This window comes from Mustela lutreola, chromosome 2 (assembly GCF_030435805.1).
Source record: "Mustela lutreola isolate mMusLut2 chromosome 2, mMusLut2.pri, whole genome shotgun sequence".
In the NCBI taxonomy this organism is placed as follows: domain Eukaryota; kingdom Metazoa; phylum Chordata; class Mammalia; order Carnivora; family Mustelidae; genus Mustela; species Mustela lutreola.
The window spans coordinates 207273746-207295916 of record NC_081291.1 but is presented as its reverse complement, the minus strand read 5'-3'; the positions used below and the strand labels follow the sequence as shown (position 1 = coordinate 207295916).

Sequence of the window (22171 nt, the reverse complement as noted above, 5' to 3'; positions counted from 1 at the left end):
AAGGGAAGACAGGTTAAGAGGCATGTGAAACTCTCAAGTATGTCATAGTGCCATCACAGGGAAAACCAACTCTATAAGCTTGATTGTGGCCTTTTAGATTCCAGAATTGTGAGAAAATAAATTTCTATGGTATGGACTAGACTAGTTGCTTGGTCACAGGGGTACAAAAAGGACCTCTAAATGGGAGGTTAAAGGAAAGGTATGTGAGCTTTCAATGGGGCAAGAACTTTCTAGTAACCCTAAAGCCCAGAATGCATCGTCTAAAGAGCCAGTGAACCTCTCACAAACTGAGGCATTGAAGCCTCTACCCCTCGGAATGCTGGTGTGGAGTTTTCTTACCAATGGGTGGTCACTTCTGTCCACCTGTTCTGCAGGGTTCTTCTGGCTACAGATGTTCTTGCATTTCCTGCTCAGGGGATCCAGAAGACACCTCAGGGCAGGAAATGGCATTAAATGCAGAACAGAGATAATGGTTGAAAAGTAAAAACCATCAGGATCTCAGAGCAGTGGTAGAACAGAAGAAAATGCAGAGAATGTCCATCATTCTGACAGTCCGGAGCTAATCATCTTTTCTTGGGGAACATCTTGTCCAAGGAATGTGTGAGTGCCCTGAATTTCAACAGGGGAATTTCAACAGGGGAAAGAGAAAATGCTAAATCTAAGAACTGTTATTTTTACAGATCATAACTTCACCTCTGTATTTTTGAGTTTGTGCTTAATAAAAATCCCATACTATTAAAAATTGCTTCTAGGACCGGCTTTCTGGACATGCATTCTGCATGACACACGGCCCAGAGCTCGGAAGAAGCCCCATGATTTGTTTAACATTCTGCTGTCGCCACCTTAAAATATTTAATTCTGGGGGTGCCTGGGAGTCAGTTAAGCACCTGCCTTCCGCTCAGGTCACGGGGCTGGAATCCAGCCCCACAAAGGGCTCCCTGTTCAGTGGGGAGCTGCTTCTTCCGCTCCCAATCCCCCTGCTTGTGTGTGTGCTCTCTCTCTCTCTCTCTCTCTCTTCTCTTTGTCAAATCGATCAAATCTTCAAAAAATAAAATATTTAATTTTAAACAAAGGGTGCTACTTTTTTTTCATTTTGCAGTGGACTCTGCACAATTTGTTAGCTGTCGCTGTTCCCTCCCCATCTCGGAGTTATACTGCTTTTTGCATTCAGATGCCTTCAATCGTTCGTACAAACCTAGGACAGAGGGAACTGGTGTGGTGGTAAATGTGTGTTGTTCTCTGCTGTTGGGATTTGCTTAGCTTCAGCTTCCTATCTTTATAACTGGGAATAAAAAGGAAGGACCTCACTGGCTTTTGGAGGAATTAAAGGACATAAAGCATGTAAACAAGTTTTACCCTATAACAAGTATTGGTTTTTATTTGTTGAAGACATTGGAAGAACAAGGGAAAAAGTAGCCCAAGGGTCAGGACTGGATGGCTTGAGGAGGGAATGACAGAAGACAACATTTAGGGGAGAGGCAGATGAATGTTCACTTCTCAGGAAGGAAGTCAGCATCTTCCTGGCTGATCCTTTATCCCAATGGCCAGAAGCTGGGGCTTCATTCCTTGCCACTAGCACCACAATGGACAGTGGCTTAGTGACTTGAGCTCCTTCAGGTCAAGAGCAGGGCTGGGCAGTTCTAGACCATTCTAGCCTAGCTAAACACTAACCCGGCATTGGATGGTTTGTGCTTAATCTAGGAGAAAGTGGCTTCCCAGCAGGTTCATTTCTGTAATTTAGGACAGACACAATGAAGAACAAGGTCAGAGTTTGAGGTCAGGCGTTCTTAATCATGAGGGTGGAGGAGGCATCATCTCCCCAAATCTTTTCCCTTCCAACTTTCACTTCACCCTCATCTCAGATAGATGTTACATCCCTACCTGATACAAACAAACAAACAAAAATCCCTGCTGACCGTTCCCTTCCCCAAACCAAAACCACAAAACAAATAAGCAAAACTTAAAACAACAACAACCCCCTCCCAAAACAACAACAACAAAAAAACAAACCTTCCTTCAAGGAGAAGTAAATAGGTCGCCCCCTTGTTCGCCACGTCCGGCGCCTTTCTCCTTTGGTTCGTTCTAAAGATAGATATTCCAGGTTGCTCCTGGCTGCTTTTGAAGGGGTAAAAAAAATTAAAAAAAAAAAATTCAAAAAATGAGAGGCGTCTACTCTCTCAACAAGTAAAGAAATTCTATTTCCTTTAAGCTTGTCTTGTTCCTATTCTCTGCCAGAAACGCCTCCCCTCACCAAACCAAGGCAAAAAAAAGAAAAAAAAAAGAAATGCGGATAGAAACGCACCCCAGCAGCAGCCCTGATACGACATCCCCGAGAGGCCTGCGGGGTCGGATGAGTCAAGCTCACGGGGACGAGCGGGGAGCGCTCCCGAGTTTTCTGGAGCCCAGACGTCCTACGACTCACCTTTCCCTGATCCTGCACCGTCTGTCTCCTGGCCCCAGACGCTCCCTCTCGCGCGCGGAGCCCGGGGGGCCGGCGGCCGCGGCGGCGCGTGGGGAGCGGAGGAGGCGAGGACGCCGCACCTGTGGGCGCCGGGGGCGCGGGCCCCTCCCTCCCGGCCCGAGCGTGCGCAGCTCCCCGGCGGCTCCGCTAGGGGTCTCTCTCGGGTGCCGAACGGGGTGGGCTGGATCAGCTGACTCGCCGGGCTCCGAGCCCAGCCGCCGCGCTCCAGCTCCGTCAGTTTCCTCGGCAGCGGCAGGAGAGAGCAGCCGGGGCGGCGCGAGCGCGGGGCCACGGGAGACGGCGGCGGCGACGGCACCGACAGAGCCAGGGCGCGGCGGATCCCACTCCCACAGCAGCGCACTCGGTGCCCCGCGCAGGGTCGCGATGCTGCCCGCTTTGGCACTGGTCCTCCTGGCCTCCTGGACGGCTCGGGCGTTGGAGGTGGGTGCCGCGCCTCGGAATTGGAGGGAGGGATACGGTGGGAACCCGATTCCCCCAAGTCTTTAATCCGAAGAAGCCGGGGGCAGCCCAGGGGACCCCTCTCCCCTCCACGTCCCACGCCCCCGCTTGCGGGCGCCCTGCGCATCCGCGCCTCCGGCCCAGCCCTGCCCCGGGGACGCGCGCTCCGGCCGGCGGAGAGGGAACTGGCGAGGCGTCGGGCTTCCCGGTCCGCGCGGGTTGGGGGCGAGGAGGGGTGAAGGATCCCGAGCTCGGATCCTGACTCAGTCCCGGCCTCGCGGGCGGGGGCCGGGGGAGGCGAGGGACTTCCAGATAGGGGGCAGGGGGACGGAGCACGTGGGGGGAAACCGAAAATGCAGCGTCCCTGGATCCTGTCCTCCGCTCTCGGTCGCTGCCCTTCTCTGGGGCCCGGGGGAGGAGGAGTCAGGACAGCTCGGGAAGCAGCCCCCTACCCTTTGCCTTTTCCGCCCCGCTTCACCTTCCCTTCTCATCCCCAGCACCCCTTCCCTTCCGGACCCCCGGCTCCTTCCCTTTGGCGGCTGCTCGCTGCGGCCGCCTCGGTGCGACCCCATCGGGGTCGCGCACCACCTTCCGCAGGCAAACTTTGTACATTTTGCGTCTCCCTTTTGTGTTAAGTTGAGAGAGATGGGAGGGGTCGGAGACCCACGGGCCACCTCGCACCTTCCCCAAGCCTGGACGGCCCTGGCGTTCGCTCCGCACCTCTAGCTTCTTCCGGAGAGGGAGAAGGTTCCTGCGAACAAAAGCCGCGACACCCCGCCCTCGCCAGCCCGGGGCGCGGTGGCTGAGGCGGCCGCCTGGGTCTGTGCGCCACAGCGAGGCTCCCGCCTGACTCCCTTCCCGGGGCTGCGCGTCTGTCCCGGAGGGGGCTGGGGCGCTGCTTGGGGCCGCCGTGGCGGAGCCTCGGGGCCCCTCTACAACCACTCCCCATCCTTTCCGGGGCTTGCAAATTCTGTGCTGGGCTGGAAAGTCCTTGGGGAGAAATATGCGGACAGTGGGGTGTGCGTCTGGTAAGGGTAGTGGCGGGCGGTGGGGAGGCACGAGCTCTCCCCTCCTGTGCATCAAAGGAGGCGTTTGTCTGATTACGGCGCGGCCTCTTCCCTGACAGCGAGCCGTCTGGTTTAGTCCCCCTGGGGGCGCGAGCTGCTGGGGAGGGTCCTCGGGGCCTTTCTTTTTAGGGTGCAGATAAAAGGATTGAATTGAGTGAAGATTAAGACGGAGAAGATGGCGCCTCTGCAGTGCAGCAAAGAAAAGCGGTGTGAAGGCTGCAGCCTGGTGAAATCCACCCACCGCTAGGTGTATAACAAGTCTTCTCCATTCATCCAACTCTCGAACGTTCAGCTAACGCCTGTGCAAAAACGACTATTTTTCTTTTTACCTAAAGGTGCTAAGAAGTTGTGTGACACTTGGGGTATTTCCCATCCTTTGGATTCCCATTTGGTATCTTCCTATTTGCAATCTCGCCCAATTTTTCCAAATTTTTTTTTCCTCCTTTTCCAAAAAACAAACAAACCCCAAAACAAAAAAACACCAAAAAACCAACCTCACAATTCTTAGACCAGAGTTTTCTGTAATTACGCTGAGGCTATGCAGATTATCACAGCACAGCAGTTTTAGTCCCTAATTTACAAGGTTATTGAACTTTTTCCCCTTCTTTTACGTGTAAGTGGCTCAGAAATCACCCTAGAACTAGTTAAGACAGATTGATTCAAGAGGAGAAGCAGTTAGTTTTCTATATTTTTTAAAAAATGCATTTATTAAGGGTTTTTTCCTCTAGTTAATTTATTCCTACTAGTATTTCTGTTACTTTCCTTACTGTCTTCCTACACCCTAAAAAAAAAAAAAAACAAAAAAACCAAAAACTCACAAATTAATTAAAAGCATATCACAACCTTTATATTTGAAGTTTTTGCCAAAATGTAAATATTTGACTTTTTTGACCACTGGTTTGTTTGTTTCTGTATAAAAAGAGGCATCATGCAGGCAAATACGGTTCAGAATTATTTTGGGGCTTGTGTGCATTTCTTTGCTCTCTCTGCCATTCTTTCGGACATTTTTGCTTGTTATGGCCACTTCCCTCACAGAGTGGAGGTGAAATTCACATTAGTCCGTTTTGCAAAGCATCGGTGGAAGGGTAGGGAATTCACTGTTATGAGGTTTGAGGGGGATTAATTCAGCTATATTTCTGTCCACTGAAAGATGTAATTATGAGTTTATGCCTTGTAGGGCTTAGAAAATAGGTCTCCTGCAGGTGGCTCTAAAAAAAGAAATAACTAAGGGCAATGATAACGGGGCCTCCACTTTTGGGGTTATTACCGGAGTTGATTAATTTGCCTGGTGTACTGAGAGAGTATGAAATTAAAGGGCCCTAACATTTACTTATTTAAACTTGCTTCTTTAAATTTGAGTTTACTGTATTGGGAGGTTTAGCCTAAATAGGGGGGTTTAACCTAGAAACTGAATTGCTTTGATCATGGTGCTAATTCACAGATTAGAGATACCTATTCATACTGACTAGTACTGCCTGAAAAGTAGACATTTGTACGCAGAACCGTGGAGCCCAGATTTGATCGTGATCTATAAGGAGTCACTGTTTCTTGCTATTAAATGGGAAGTCATGGACAGCCATCAGGGCACAAAAGCTTCTCTCTACTCACCCTAACCAGCAGAGGCGCCTGATGGCACTTGGGAGGCTATTAGTACTGCAGAGAAGTATTCCAGATCAAATAGCGACCCCTGACTCTGATTGGGGAAGGCAAAAGGAACACGCAACTGAATACATTACAAGGTTAAGTTGGGAATGACTGATTGAAAAACAATACAAAAGAAATAATGTGGTCCAAACTGAACAATGGTTTGAAGAAAAACATATCCTGTGGATAAGGCTTTCTCCTTGTTGCTGGAAACTCCTTATTTTTAATGATCCTCTTTATGGCATACTGGAGACGTCTGTGTAGATATTTGTATGAAGATGAAGGTTGTCAGTCATTCCAGAAATAAGCATAGCTATTATATGCCATTCATATTCTATGGCTGCTAAATTGTCAGTGAAGAAATGCAATAAAATTCAGTCGAAATGTACATTCTGTTCCTGCAAATTTGATCTCAGTGGAGACATATATTACCTTAAGACACTTGAAAGCATCTTTAACATAGTCCACCTTTACTCTCTGCTTTATTATGTCAATTAAAAATGCAAAAATAAACCTTATGAATGTAGTTGAAATGTAAAGCTCTGGGTTGGAAGGTTTAATTTGACTGCATTCCCCTTGCTCACGGGAAGTTTGCAGACTAAGTAGGAACTAGAAAGTGTTAAATACCAAGAGGAAAGTACAAATTAAGTGGTTTACTGAGTAAGAGCCGTACAGTGTAAACATCTATATTTAAGGAATAAAGGAACAATGAGATGAGATAATCTTAGAGAATTTCCTGGTAGTTCATTTCCAGCCAGCGTTGTATCCCAGGTCTGGGGAAGGGACTGTAAGTCTTTGCATTTACAGAATTTACAGGCCTCTCCCAACCTTTCCCCTCCTGGGAAGGAAAACACACACACACACTCACACACACACACACACACACACACACACCCCTGAGGGTGTGGGTGGAGCAAATGTGGGGTTTCATTTTCTTAAACTCTCCATCTATTCACTTGGGACAGTTGTATTAATTCTCTTTTGGGGCCAAACCCTGTCCTCAGCTCTGAAAATACTGTGAACAACACGGTCTATTCGTTCGTGAACCTTCCAGTGGGGAAGACAGACAAGAAACAAATCCCAAGTTTGTGTTCCTGAAGTGGGACAGAAACTGAAGCTGAGACGAAAGGAGGGCGCGGGGTACACTCTGGAGAGGAGTTGGGGTTTTGGAATAAGGAGCTAAGGGGGAGGGGGCCGAAAGCAAGATCTAAGGGTTTTGCTACTCTGTCCTCAGTAGGAGCTTGACTGAGGGAAGTGAGTACATGAGGAAAAAAGTGCCTCACTGGCGCACCAGGAGGAGAGTGGGAAAATAAAATGTTATTTTTGTGTTTTGGTTTTTGCTGGTAGTTTCTGCATCTCTGTGTTCTTCCTTATTGTGAAATGGTTTCCTTCTCAGAGTGGGCTCCCAGGGAGATAGAAGTGTGTGGAGTGGGGATTCATGCTAAATACTGCCCCCGGCAGGTCTTTGGAAATGCCATCTCCCTGTGTCTCAGAGCCAATGTACAGACACCCTCAGGAGGAGGGGCTGGAGGGAGCTGGAGGGGTGGCAAGCAGAGGTAGTCAGGTGAAGGAATGAGCAGGCCCCCTTACTGAATAGCAGGTTTAATCAAAATGCTTATTTCTTAATATGTTGTTATTAATTAAAAAAAAAAAATAAAGCCAACAGTACCTAAACACTCAAACTGAATTTGCAGATGGAAACCATAGTGAAGGGGGAAAATGTTATGTAACTATTTCTTCAGTGTAATATGGACAGCTTAAAAAATAACCATTTCTGTGAGGGCACTAGTTTCTTCTTTTTTTTTTTTTTTTTAATATATTTTCTTCTTCAGAGTAATCCTGATTAATAGACATTACTGCCACTGTTTTAGAAGTCAACCAAAAATTGGGTTAGAATGAGAAGTAAGGTATAACCAATATTGATTTTATTTGTATTAGTACTGTGGGAGTCTCACCGATAGTATATTTGGTTGACACATAGTTCGTGTTATGTGCATTATATACTGTATTCTTACAAGAAAGGAAGCTAGAGAAAAGATGTTAATTAGGCGGATCATAAGGAAGAGAAAGTACATTTGCAGTACTTTGCTATATTTAACAGAAAAAGTCTGATAAGTGCACCCACACAGTTCAAATCCTCATTCAAGGGTCAGTGTAATTCATTAAAAAAAAAAAAAAAAGGCCTTGGACATGTTCAGCAATTAATAGTTCTATAAAAATGTGACACGTGGTAGATTAGTTAGCTGACTGTTGAAAGTGAATGGAGACAGAGGACTTAGGTTCACATGTATGGAATTTTAGCTGCAGTAAGGAGCTTAGATTTAGTTGGGCTACATTTTTGAAGAAACCTATGGGACAGATTTAGCTTGAACTTTGCTAGGATTATAGTATTTTATGAAAGAAGGTAGTACTTGAATGGGGAAGATGAGAGGTTTTTTAAAAGCCTGGCTCTATGGAAAGTAGTAGAACTATTCCCACATTTGTAATACTTTTTTCGATACCAGTGTGAAGTTAGGCAGGCAACACGTGATTGTTGGGATTCTCACACGTTCAAGGAAAGTAGCATTTCACACTGATCAAGATCCTGGACTGGGTTTACGTCTTGGCTCTGCCCCTTTTGAGCTATTGACTGTGGGCTAGCTCCATACCTCAGTTTTTTCCTTTGTAAAATGGGGATATCTCTATGTGTGTGTCTGTGTGTGTAAATATATGTATGTAAAATGCCTGGAATAGTACATGAGTTAATATATATAATACGATGGCACGTTAGAGGCACTGTGTTGTAGTTACTGCTGTATATGATGATGATGATGTAAAATGGATATATTTGAGTCATACCTGGTTGAAAGTTAAAAACAAACAAACAGGAAAAAACGCTCGTATGATATTTTACTTAATGACTACCTTACTTAACGGGCCAGCTTAGATTACTGCAGGACATTGGCAGGTCTCTAAAAAAAAAGATGAATTTTATTTAAATTTTAAAATGACAGTACACCTGGGGATAAAAATATATATGTTTATAAAAAATAAAATAAATTTTTAAATAAAAATAAATAAAAAAATTAAAATGACAGTACAGATAAAATTTTTAGACTACGTGTTTTAAAATTTCATTCACTAAATTGTATATTTTATGTTTCAATTGGCTTTTTTGTAAAACATCAAGATAATTAGTGTTCATTGAAAATTTTGAACAGTGCAGAAATATGTAAAAAGCATAAGCAGTTTTTATACCAATGGAAATACCTATTTTGAATGTATGCTTGTGGGCGGATTGCCACATCTGTCTGATACTGAACAAGTTTGTGTACTGGCTTGATTATTAACTGTGCTATTAGTTGACTATCAGCTATGCACAAGGACCTATGAACAAGCTTGGTTTAGTTTTTAGCAAAATGTCTTCTAAAAAAAATTATTAAACCAGTTTTCCCCATCTAGGCCAAAATGGAAGATTTCAAATGCCAGCAAAAGATTTGGGTCTTAAAATGGAAGCGTGAAATCATCTTCACCAGAGTACAAGAAAACCAGAAAGCAAACTGCGTGAGAATGCAGCATTTGTATAAGAAGTAGTTTTTAAAATAAAATGAATGATATTATCCGGCAGATGATGACTATCCCATCTTTAAAACTTTATAGTGATCTTCCTAATTAAAAGCATACTTTGAGAAATCAGCATAGTTTGTTTATTATATAATAAGAGGTTTTCAATCTCCATTTCAAAATGAAGCTGAGGATATTTGAGGTTGAGGAATGACTAACACATGGAAGAATCCATAAGCAAAGTATGAAGGAATTTATGTGGGTTTTTGTTAACACCAACTTTGTATTTATCTTTGTCCTACTCAATCAAAAAAAGTGGGTTCAAGTAGGTGAATGTAATTATGTAGCCATGTTTGGAAGAAACATCAGAGTAGAAGCCCTGAGGAGCGAGTGAGATGGCACCATAATCCCATGTATAGGGTCAGTGAGCAGGGACAAGGCATAAGCAAGATCAACGTTTCAGAAAAAGGAAGACAATAATAAGCCTGTTTTGTAGATGAACAAATTCTAGAATCTCAAGGCCTTATTAATTATTACAAACAGTGTATCTTTGAATTTCCAGATAGTCTTTCTCTTTACTTTTTCTTTCTGGGTTCAGATGGTTTTTAGCTAAGAAATTTGATTGAGCAAGAAAAGTTACTTTTTTGGCTGGTTACTTTTTTGGTTAATATGAAATTGTTTTGGTCTAATTCTCTTTCTTAAGAGAGTCTAACAATTTGTCCTATGCTCTCAGTTTGCTTCATAAAAACCCATGTCATGTCGTGTCTTCCTTGAAGAATGTTAGGGTGTTAGGCAGTCATTCAAGATGATAGAGACTGATACATTACTTTGTAGCCTCAAAGACTACTTAATGAGAATTAAGAGATCTGGTATATCAAGAAAAGTCATCTGTGATACCTGAAGAAATGCATTATTATTCTTGTGTCTTTGCTAAATTTTGACCCTTTAATGACTGTAATATATTTTGACCATGTGGAGATTCTTTGCAGGAAGAAACACAAGAGATTTAATCCCACCGTTGGGGCCTATTTGTGTACCTTAGATCTGACCCCTCACCCCCAAACTTTTTTGTTCAGTGTTTCCATGTCTGTATGTACTTAATTACTATAAAATTAACGAGGCAATGTAATTTTTAGTTTTAATCAAAAATAGAATAGTGTTTGTTTATTAAGACTTGATTAGTCCAAAAGAGAACTTTTTATATCTGCCCTTACTATTGGATAAATTTTCATAAGCATAATTACTGTTTTTATACATAACCCTACTCATTTTATTTTTTTATTTTTTTTTTCAATTTTTTTTAAATAATTTTTTATTTTTTATAAACATATATTTTTATCCCCAACCCTACTCATTTTATTAATGGAATTTATAGGTACCCATGATAAAGAAAGACAATGTGCCATCGTAACCATATTTATTGATTTTTCTTTTTACCTTTCAAAAAAGAATTATCCTCATTTACTTTGAAGGTTGCTTTTATTTATTTATTTTACTCTTTGAGAGAGAGAGAGAGAACGCAAGCAGGGAGGGACAAAGGAGGGAAAGAGAATCCTAAGCAGTTTCCACACGCAGCTTAGAGCCTGAGGCTGCTGGATCTCAGGATCCTGAGATTGTGATCTGCGCAGAAATTAAGAGTCAGACACCAACCCACTGAGCCATCCAGGCTCCCTGAAGGCTGAACCTTCAAAACTGACACAAATTTTTTGAAATCTTAGCAAACTCTTCAGACATTAACATTAACATGTCTTATGAAAATTGATATTTGAGATAAAATCTTACCCATACTGATGCTCTTAATTGCTTATGATGGCTTGTTTCAACAAATACAATTTTGCATATTGGTTTGAAAACATAAGTGATGCATTCTTAAGAAACTCCCATAGAACATTGGGGAGGGTATGTGCTATGGTGAGTGCTGTGAAGTGTGTAAACCTGGTGATTCACAGACCTGTACCCCTGGGGATAAAAATACATTATATGTTTATTTAAAAAAAAAGAAAAAGAAAAAGTAAAAAGAAAAAAAAAAAGAAACTCCTATAGAAACTTGCAAATATGCAGATTGATCATTCTAAGAATAATTTATTCACAGGTATTTATATATTAAATTTATTCACAATTTAAAATTGAAATTTTTATAGAAAGGTTAATAGCATTTTTACATACACAGACAGATTTTTAAGGGCACAATCAGCAAAGGAAAACACACTTTTTCATTTAACAAATACTTCTGAGTCTCCTACCCTTAAGGGAGCTTATAGTATTGTGAGGGGTAACAGAATAAATAGCATACAGTAGGGAACTAGGAGAAAATTGAGTGAGGGGTATCTGGGGAATGCTGTATGGAAGTGTGTTGTGGGGTGATCTTTTATGTGATACCAGGAAAGTTCTCTGATCTTATCCCTATGCAAATGTAGACTTAGATATTTGAGGGAGAGAACTATATATTCACCATGATGTAGGAGAAGAACTGGGAACAGGGGCATCTAGAGTGGTGAAATAATTAAAAAATGGTAATGGTTGGGTAGAAAAATTAATACTGATTGTGATCACAGTTTACTATACCTGTTTCTTTTTTTTTTAAAGCATATTTATATATTTTTTAAATTTTTATTTATTTGTCAGAGAGGGAGACAGAGGGAGCACAAGCAGGGGAGGGGCAGGCAGAGGGAGAAGCAGGTGATCCCAGGACCTCTGGATCATGACCTGAGCCGAAGGCAGGCGCTCAACCAACTGAGCCATGCAGGCGTCCCTGCTATACCTGTTTCATCACTACCACTGCATTTAGTAGTAATATTTGATAAATATTTTCAATGAGAACTTTAGAGATTTTATATTGTGGTGATAAAGAATTTATGTGTTTAGTTCTTGATATTTGAATTAACTTGTGTCTAAAAAATTGTGAATGACCCTTCACTGCAAGTGCTGAGGGAAAATTAAAGCCTTTGAAATAAAATTTTTTCTTTCAGCCTTTTCTGAAATATTTTATTGTGAAAAAATTTCGTAAATGCTATCCATAGCTTAATGTTCAGAAATTCATTTGGCCTAGCAAAAGTGTCTTGTTCTTGAAATATTTCGTCAGTCTTGAGATTGATTGCGACAGTTTCAATTGAGGGTGGCAAGAAATGATTTTGTTTGAATAAGATTTGTATATTGGAATTAAATTGAGTTACCATCAAAATGAAAATTTCATTATCATTGTCTTTTTTCAGTTTGCTGCTTTTCTGCTTTTTTACAGCTAGTATTTACCTCTTACTTTAGTGTGAGGCAGGATCAGAATTGGCCCTTTAAGACAAAAATTAAGTTCTGTGACTTCTGTTCTCTAAAAGAATTGTACTGTTCAAGTTCATGGGCTTGAAGCCAATCCCACTATATGCTATTAACTTGACAGGCATTGAAAATCTAATTGAGGTCATTATGATTAGCCTTATATCTTGCCAGTGTTTTTTCTCAGGCTTATTTTTAATGTTATATGTCAAGTGTTAAATCCTCTTACACCCCAGAGTCCAGAAAATTTAAATCCAATAACAGTAAACTATATTTTAAAATCCTCCAGTTGTTTTGGGGCGGGGGCGTTCTTGGCGAGCTGATGGGACATTGGAATGTGAAGGCAGCTTACACATTGCAGTTAGTTTGAGGAATGTGAAAGGCTCCACTTGCAAGACCACATTTGTGACAAAATTGCAGTTTGGAAGTCACTGCATACTTGTTCCGTGAAGTTACGAGAGGAGGGAGTCCTGGGAGGGAGGCCATGTGACTGCAGGGCCGAAACCGTAGGAGCAAGACTGCCAGATAGAGATGTTCTTCAGACAGTGCAGGTCCGAGGAACCAGGAACTGAGTAATTGATCGGCATGGCCATTTGAGATAGCCCGGACAACGATAATGAAGATTGGGGGTCAGGGAGGACACTTCAATGAGCAAGATACCAAGCGCTTTGTTTCCAGGCAATGCCTTTCCTTGTCTGTATTTGCAATTTGAATATTTCATGTCACTTTGTGAGCTGGCCTCCAAGATTAAATTTTTATCGTGGTGAATTTTATTATTTGTGAAATCTTTGTCATGCTGTAAGGGCGCCTATGGGAAGTATTCAGTTTTGGGGGGCTATTTCTTACGTGTATGTGTTTTTAGTTGTATTTATTGATTTCATAAATAGCTTGATTAGGAGATTAGAAAAAAATTTTAACATAACTACCCCCCCCCAGGGGAAAAAAAAGTCATTGGTTAAAATATTCTTCTACAGGCTTATTACCATTGTTAAATTATTGATGCTTTTTAAAAAAAATTCTGACACATAACCTTATTGCTTACTTTCTCATTCATCTCCGAAGTGGAGCACTGAACACAAACCCGAGCCTGTTGATCGATTCTTCTAGCAAATGAGGGGAAGGTTTAATGCAGGATGTTTAATTGGATATTTGAATTATGTGTTTGTGTGTTTTGTCTCTATTCCAAATTTTCTCAGGGTGTTTGTGATCGACTTCTTGTGATACTGACACCGATTTGGAGTTGTGTTTTTTTATTATTATTAATTTATTGTTGTACTGCATTTTTGTCCCTTTCCTCTTGAAATTTGAAAAACGTCATTCATTTTATGGACACGTACTGGATGCCTTCTGTGTTTCAGGGGTGACAGGAGCACTATAACCTTTGTGGCGCTGTGAGTAAACAAAGAAGTAACTCAGCTTGTGCCTCGGTTTTGCAGCCTGATAGGGGAAGAAAGAGATGCAGAAAGAATTAGGCCCAGTATGCTGAAGGTTCCCACGGAGGAATGTACAGTCTTCATAGCAGAGGTGATCCGTCTTTAAACGGGCTTTCAGGGATGAGTGGGGGTTAATTCTGGGGACATGGTAGGGATTTCTAGACAGAAGGATTAGTGAAGGTGTAGAGGTTCAAGAGAGGAAGCCATCGGGATGTGGGTGAGAAAGATGGTGTGGGAATGGAGTTTTAGATGCTTTGATGAGTTCAGACTTCATTTTCTTAATAGTGGGGCTGTGTTTAGATGTTCCTAAAATGGGGGTGGTAGCCATTGATGACTATCGATCAGTTACATTTAGGAGCCTGTGCTGAAGTCCTTGTCAATATCGGCTTAAGCCCATTAACCAAATGGTAGCACCGCCCTGCCAGGGAGCCTGGTACATGTAGTATATTAGCTGGAATATTCCCACTAGGAACACAGTCTAGATTCTTCTCTTATAGAATAAGGAAAGGATAGGATATTGAGTGACAAACAGCTGGCATTCTGGAATGTGCAGGGGATACAGTACAAGCGATGTAGAGGAAAATGGGTGGATTCAGAAACATTCCGAATCAAACCAAAAGAAGGATTCTCTGTGAGCAATTGGGGTAGGTTTTTGGGATTTACCCACATCTTACATGTTGGCCAACCTCACAGGATACATGTCTTTAAGAATGGAGAAGGAGATGGGGAATGCTTTTTTAAAAAATTTTTATGGCGGGAACACCCAAGAGCCAAGACTTGGCTCTGGCTATTTACCTGCATCCAAGATGGCTTAGACTTGTGTTCCAGGGAAACCCTTCCAGTCAGGGTGATGGGAAAACAGAGTCCAGTGCTCTTTGGAAAGTCATGGCAGGGTCAGTTTACTCTCCCTGTTGGTAAACTATCTTTCATTTGATCTTGAGACTTCCCTAAAGCAACTTTGTTATGCTTGTTCTTTGAAAGGAATAGCAGATAAAACAAGCTTTGAGGTTTTTAGAAAAGAGCATGATACAGAAAACCTCTTTTGAACTAGATTTCCCTACCATGTTCATCTTTTTATCACTGATGCACAGCATTTCAAATATGCTCGTGTGTACCTGTGTTATTAAAACAGAATAGGACAATCTGTGGAAAAGAGAAAAGTGAACCTTAATATATTTACATGAGTAAAAATGAAACTGCTGTTTTAAAATTTGTCTTAATTCCTTATCTGGTTTTTTATTCAGTTACTCTAAAAGTGGTCAAATGAAGATACTTATCAGGAAGTACATAATGAAATAAAGCTGTGGGAAAACCCTAGCGTCCTGAGCAGACTGGATATAATCATTTACATTAGGGAGTGTTTGAGGTTTTATAGTAGGTATTTAACAGTACCTAAAGATGTATTTAATATATGTCCTAAGAGTTTTATATATGGTACATGGTTCTATCTTAAGGAAACTTATAAAACATCAAGGTTCCTCTACAACTGTTCTTGGTTTTATTTTCTGCATTCATTCTTTTTGAACCCTTGATTGATTGTCTATAAAGTAATCAAAGACACTGTTCAAGTCTGGTCATCTTAAATCTGAGCATTGGTTTTTTGTTTTGTTTTGTTTTATTTTCATTTTGAAGTATCTGTCAAGGAAATATTTTATCTTCTCAGTTCTATAGACTGTATTCAGAAAAACGATGATAACTTTCATGTGTCCAGAACAGTAGTTGATTGGTGATGAGAATCAGCAAGAGTAACCTTTGTGTGTTTGAATATATATTCCTTTAATAGTACCTTGGCTATATTTTGAAATTGGTGCTTTTTCTTTCCCCTTAAAAAGAGCAAGTGGTAATTATATAAGTTTGAAAAAATTTTATTTTTATTTTTATTTTTTTTAAAGATTTTATTTATTTGACAGACAGAGATCACAAGTAGGCAGAGAGGCAGGCAGAGAGAGAGGGGGAAGCAGGCTCACCGCCGAGCAGAGAGCCTGATGCAGGGCTCGATCCCAGGACCCTGGGACCATGACCCGAGCTGAAGGCAGAGGCTTTAACCCACTGAGCCACCCAGGCACCCCTAGTTTGAAAATTTTTTTAAATTATGGTAGGTTAGATAGAAATTGAAAATGTAAGAAAATCATGATCAGTAATTCCAGCATAATTTTATAATGGTCATAAATAGTTTGTAGAATTTGAAGAAGTAATTTCACCCAAGGACATGCATTTTATGCTGGGTTCTGTTCTGTTTTTATATAACTGAAAATACTTGACATGAGTTTGCCCTTAGTTGGCTCTGAAATGCAGAGATAGAGACCATTGCTGGTTTTATTGACTTTAAATAGTTGGTAGTTTATTTTGTAGGCAATTAGACATATGCCTTTGTTTAAGATCACCTCATTGAAGAAGTTGGCAGTCCAGGAATGTGTTCTGAGAATACTTGAGTATTCGTTTATTTTAAGATTTTATTTATTTATTTGACAGGGAGAGACACAGTGAGAGAGGGAACACAAGCAGGGGAGGGGGTGGGAGAGGGAGAAGCAGGCTTCCCACCAAGTAGGGAACGCGATGTGGGGCTCGATCCCAGGACCCTGGGATCATGACCTGAGCTGAAGGCAGATGCTTAAAAACTGAGCTACGCAGGAGCCCCTACTTGAGTATTCTCGATTGAGATGGTTAATTTACCTGAATCGCGTTAATGTTTTGTTATGTTTGTTCATAGCCTATAGTATCGCTAAGTAAACAAGCTCTCTACAAATGATCCTGCTTCTCTGATCATTTAAAATACATTAAATAAATTGATACAGATCAGAAAAACTAGTGGGAAAGTTTCTAGTTAGACATCAGTAAAATATAGTTGCTCTGTGCAAGTTCATTTTAGTTGCTCCTGTAAATGCAAGTGTGAGTTTAAAAAGAGAAGATTGTGGTCATCTTTATAAAGTAGATTAAATAATCACTTATATATTTAATTCAGAGGAAACTGCAAAAACAGGCTATAAGGGCCTGTGGAAGCAATAAGCTCCCAAGTCCTATGGCGAAGAAGCAGGGGATGGTAATGTTCCATTGTGATGCTCTCCTGCTGTCATTTCATCCCAGAGTTCCCCAGGCCTTCAGTTAATGCTCAGGGCTAAGTCCACAGCAAAGCTGTCCAATAAAAGTATAATGGGATCGTGGATGTCATTCAGAATTTCCTAGCAGCCACATGAGAGAGTAAAAGAAACAGGTGATACTAGTTTTAATATGCTGTAGACTGAACCCAATAAATCCAAAATTTTATTTCAACATATGGTCAGTATAAAAATTATTAGTGACATATATTAGATTCTTTTGGTTTTTTTCACCTTATGTCTTCAGAATTTTATCCATAGAGCATATTTGAGCTCGGACCTGCCACAGTTGAAGTACTGAGTAGCCACACATGGCTAGTGGCTACCATGTTGGACAGTGCCGCTATGTTAGAAGGGCCAACTCAACCCACTGTCGTCCAGAAAAAGAATCAGGTTTGGGAGTAGGTAGTATCTAGAAGCCCTTTCTCAGTTCCCTCATTTCTCAGATGAAGAAACTGGAATCTAGAAACCTTGGGTTGCTTAGTATCAAAGCCCAATCCTTGCCCCCTGACTTCTGGTCTCTTTCTCCTGATTCTTCCTTTTTCTGTCCCATGGTGCTGTGACTACTTCAGTATGTCTCCAAATGTTAGGTGGTTGCTCTCAGTTAAATATTGAGCCAGGCTCTAAAAATCTTGCCCACTCAAGAAGGTATGCTCCAGTCTGGACAAAACTGTTTTCGGGCAGGGTACATAAAATTACCAGGTACATCTAGAATCGTTTTTGGAGTGCGCACTGTTCAACTAGGAATTGGGGGGATCCTTTCCGATCCCGGGCATGTGATTCTGAACACCGATTGAAATGTCAGCCGCTGAAGGGCAAGATCAACAAGGTATTACTATAAGTGTTGTGTGCTGTATATGATGTCTGTTCCTGGAAACAATGGGGTTAAGCCTTCCTTTTCTTTTCTTATTTTTTGGAAGGTTGCCCATGTGTGTGCCCATAGTTCTTACCCAATTATACTTAAAGTATGATATTTCTTGACAACTGAAGCCTGGCGCACTCCTGGCGTGTTACTTTCAGAATGTAAGCAAATATGGAAAGCGTTCTGCATGGCAGGGTGGGTTGGCGAAGGCAGGAGATCGGTGCGCTCCTGGGATCCCTGCTGTAAAGTATTTGTTTTACAATATGAAGGTGTGTGATGGATGAACTTTGAGAGTTAGAGGTTATTTTTCTAAAATAGTTATCAGCCTGGATGTTGTAAATTGTGGAAGAGTGCTTTGAATAGAGTTTAAATTTTTTCATGTGACTTAGGTTTAGTGATTTATGGTGAAGTATTAGGCTTAACCATTTTTCTATTTGAACCTTAGTACTTCTTATCTGTGGCTCGCCTTTACCCAAAAAGGCATTATTGATCTTTAAGTTAAGCAGGCGCTGTATTTTCTTCACACTGAATTTCATAAATGCTGATATATAGGACTATACTGAGAAGACTCACGTCTTGCAGTAATGACTTAAAAGTACAGAGATAACTGTATTTTCTGTGGCAGTTGTCTATTAAACTTAAAGAAATTGTTTTAAACTTAAAATATTCACCATACTTTATAACAGTTTTTCCTACATTTGCATAGTAAATATATACAAGAGGAACAGAAGTTTAGAGCTTGTTAATGTTTGAGGGAGTCTTTATTATTATGATGATGTTTAAATTAGAGTTTCTTAAATAGAAAAGTATTACAAGTATATTGTAGGTATCTTAGAGAAAATACAGAAGCATGCTTAATCCTACCATCCACAAGTGTGTGTTTTATGTCATTTTTTAAAAGCATTTTTTAAATCGCACTGTTAACGTCCATCTTAGATCCTGCATTTTATTGCATAACATAAAATCTTAGGCTATTACAGGATGCTTGGGTGGCTCAGTCGATTAAGCATCTGCTTTCGGCTCAGGTCATGATCCTAGGGCCTGGGATCGAGTCCCACATTGGGTCCTTACTCTGTGGGGAGCCTGCTTCTCCCTCTGCCTCTACCTCCGCCCTGCTTGTTCTCTCTCTCTCAAATAAATCTTAAAAAAAAAAAATCTTAGGTTATTATAAGCTTTTGGTAAATATAATGTCTAATGGATGTATGAATCTGTTTATGGCAACAGGACTTCTATAATCTGCGGGTGTGTGTTTTTTGGCGTTTCCAGCCCAGATTTAGGTTGAAAGTAGTGATATAGGAAAGAATTATGGGCTAAATACCTGTAGATATTTTAAGTGTTTATTGAATGTTGAAAATTGCCACCCTCAAGTGGTGTTCAATGTGGTGGTCCTTCAACGATAATGTCGTACTTAAAGAAAATGAGAGGAACAGAAACCGTGAGAGGTTAACAAGGAAATAAAGAAAACCTGACCTAATGATTCCATCAAGCCATCCTCTTATTTAATATTCCATGATCACGTGCGTGGGAAGAAGTGACATTTGACAGGTAGACGTAGCCTGGGGCTCTGCTGTAGCCATCACTGAAACTGTGATGTCAGTTTACCGGAGCCTTCCAGTAGGAGCATCAGTTTTGTTACATGATTACGGGGATGTCAGTAAAGCCCACCGTACTTTTCCTTTCCCTGCTTTTAAAGTCTGTCCTGTGTCCTGACCTTACGTGGCTAAGAAATGTCAGAAACATTTTCTCTGTAAAGTTCCCAAAGGTAAGAATATTTAGCTACGAAAAGAGCTTTAAATTTAGTAATGTGTGTTGAGATGCCTCCTCCACAGAACCTTCTGTAAGGTTGTAGAGCCCATTTAGCGAGAACCATATAATCTTTGATTATCAACTGTTGTTTATGTGGTTAGTAAACAGTTTTGTAATTCATTTTATAGGTTTTTGGAGCAGGGACTATGTTGTTTACTTATTGTTTACTTATAAATACAATACTGCGTATATATAGTGAATAAATGCCACCCTCAGAAGCCTAAATAAACCTTTTTCTTAGTCTCATTATGTCTCCACAATCTACTGCTCTTTGTTAAAATGGAAAATAGCGTCTCATAACTAACTTTCTTGGTGGCTTTCACTTTTTTATCAAGCTTCCCTTACCCTATCCCATCCCCATGTAAAAGTATTTACATGAAATAAAATTTGTATGGCTTTTCTCATTGATTTGCCTTTTGTCGGTTTAATTTGCATGGCTCCAGTTACTGAACCTAAGAGTGTGTAAAAATGTTTTTCCTCTCCTTTAAGTATTCAAGTTAGAAGGAACAATAAATGGAAAGGCTATGAGGTGGGACTGTGGGGCATGCTGTCTGAGGAAGTATGCGAACTGTTACAAATGTCCCACCAATCATGTATACATAATCTATCAGTAGCAGTTCACATTGATGAATCATTTGTAAAAACTAACATAAAGGGGCGCCTGGGTGGCTTAGTGGGTTAGAGCCTCTGCCTTCGGCTCAGGTCATGATCCCGGGGTCCTGGGATCGGGTTCCTCCCCTCTCTCTCTCTGCCAGCCTCTCTGCCTGCTTGTGATTTCTCTCTCTGTCAAATGAATAAAATCTTAAAAAAAAAAAACCAAAAAAAAAAAAAAAAAACAAAAAAAACTAACATAAGTGTCTTCCATACTGAATTTATGCGGTGTCAGAGAAGAGTGTATGTTTCAATCAAAAGGAATTTATGGAAGACATTCTGTATTCTAAACATTTTAAAGAGCTCTTACAATATATAATAATTCACTTTTGTCTCTGTATTGTAAGATTTTTAGGACAAGGGAAAATACTGTCTTACAGTTATTTTAGGTTTGTTAGTTTTTTTGTTTTTGTTTTTTTGTTTTCTTGGTCCCAAGGAAAAGAACTTGCACTAGAAACTTGGCAGTCAATCATGTCATATTGTTGGGATTTATAAGTTCTGAGATAAACACCTCTATTTTTAGCATTTGTAAAAATAGATGGTTCCTTGGCTTTTGCTAAAATAACAAGAATAATGAGAAGAAGAAGTTTACATAGCTCTTTCTATGACCCATGCGTTATTGGAAGCACTTTTCCTGTCGTCCTCCACAGCATCCTGGGAGGTATCTACTTTGATCCCCACTCCATGTATCAAACCAGTAAAGTCTGAGCTGGAGAGAGCTCACAAACCATGTTCGAACTTTGTCTTCATTTCTGTCCTCTTAACCACTTAGGTATGTAACCACTTGCCTCTAGTGAAGTGGAATGGGGGTGAAGTTCGACCAGTCCTTCCTCTTGGAAAAGGCAAGCTCTTACAGCCGGGACTTGATAACGAATAAGGTCTGACCTGTTACCGCCTTCAGTCCTGTTGCTCCACTCCCTCTGGCCTCACCTCTGCGAGCTTCTGAGTGGTGATGTCTCCACATGATGTCTTCCTGCAGCCACTCCTTCCCTCTCAATATTAGTCCTTCCCTTTCTCTCACCCCAAACAGAATAATCCAGACTATGGATGTTGGAGGCATTTAGACCTTGCACTGGAGTCCATGACTCCTTCAGTTATTAGAGTTATGACCCCAGGAACATGACTTAACTTTCCTAAACCTAAATTTCCACGTCTACAAAGTGTTTGTAAATCGGTTGATCAGCAGAAAAATTGAATTAACAAGGAGGTAGGAAGTCCAGGGCCTGGCCAGTAGTAGGCTCTGAAATGAATGATGGCTCTGACTTTTACTGCACGCCTCTTTGTAGCATCTCTTCTTGGACCCTTCAGAACTGTCCCTGCTGTTCGGGTCAGCTACACTTGACCCCGACGAATGCCAAGGCTGGGAAAGAGGCCCAGTTGTGGGTGACACTGCTCCGCTTAGCCTCACGTTTTGGGGGCTGTCAAACAGCTGGGAGTCCAGAGTATCAGTTTTGACATCTGAAAACAGGAATGACTTCTTTAAAATTCTGCTTAATCTTTGTGGTCACATTGCTAGAGTTTGAGATGTCTGTGACTCCAGAAGAGAACCACTCAGGAAGGAATCTGAAGAATGTTCGCCCGTGATGCGGCTCTTCTGCCTGTCCCTTTTCCTGCCCCTCCCAGTCCTGCCCCTCCTTGGCATTTTCCGCAGTGACCCTGCAGGAGTAACAGCCTTGGCTGCTTAGACCAGCTGGAGACAGTCCCAGAATTCCTGACCGCTATCTTTCAAAGATCTCTGCTAACCCCTTTGAAAACAAATGAATTGTTTACCACATGTCACAGAGCACAGGAAAGGAGATAATTGAGGGATGTTTCTGAAGGGACCTGTTCCACTTCTAGCACCTGCAGAAGATCCTTGAAATGGTGGTAGGCAGGCCTTCTGT

At 41.2% G+C, this 22171-nt stretch overlaps 1 protein-coding gene across 6 annotated transcripts in view; it reads left to right on the top strand.

Annotated features, from left to right (window-relative positions):
• Positions 1–2269: 2269 nt before the first annotated feature.
• The window catches only part of APP (amyloid beta precursor protein), a 264540-nt gene continuing 244638 nt past the window's right edge, over positions 2270–22171 (top strand). For all 6 annotated transcript variants that reach the window (XM_059164528.1, XM_059164527.1, XM_059164526.1 and 3 more), the window contains exon 1: positions 2270–2902. In XM_059164528.1, coding sequence (XP_059020511.1) covers positions 2285–2902 — 618 coding nt within the window. In that variant the 5' untranslated portion in view covers positions 2270–2284. The remainder of the gene's footprint in view (positions 2903–22171) is intronic.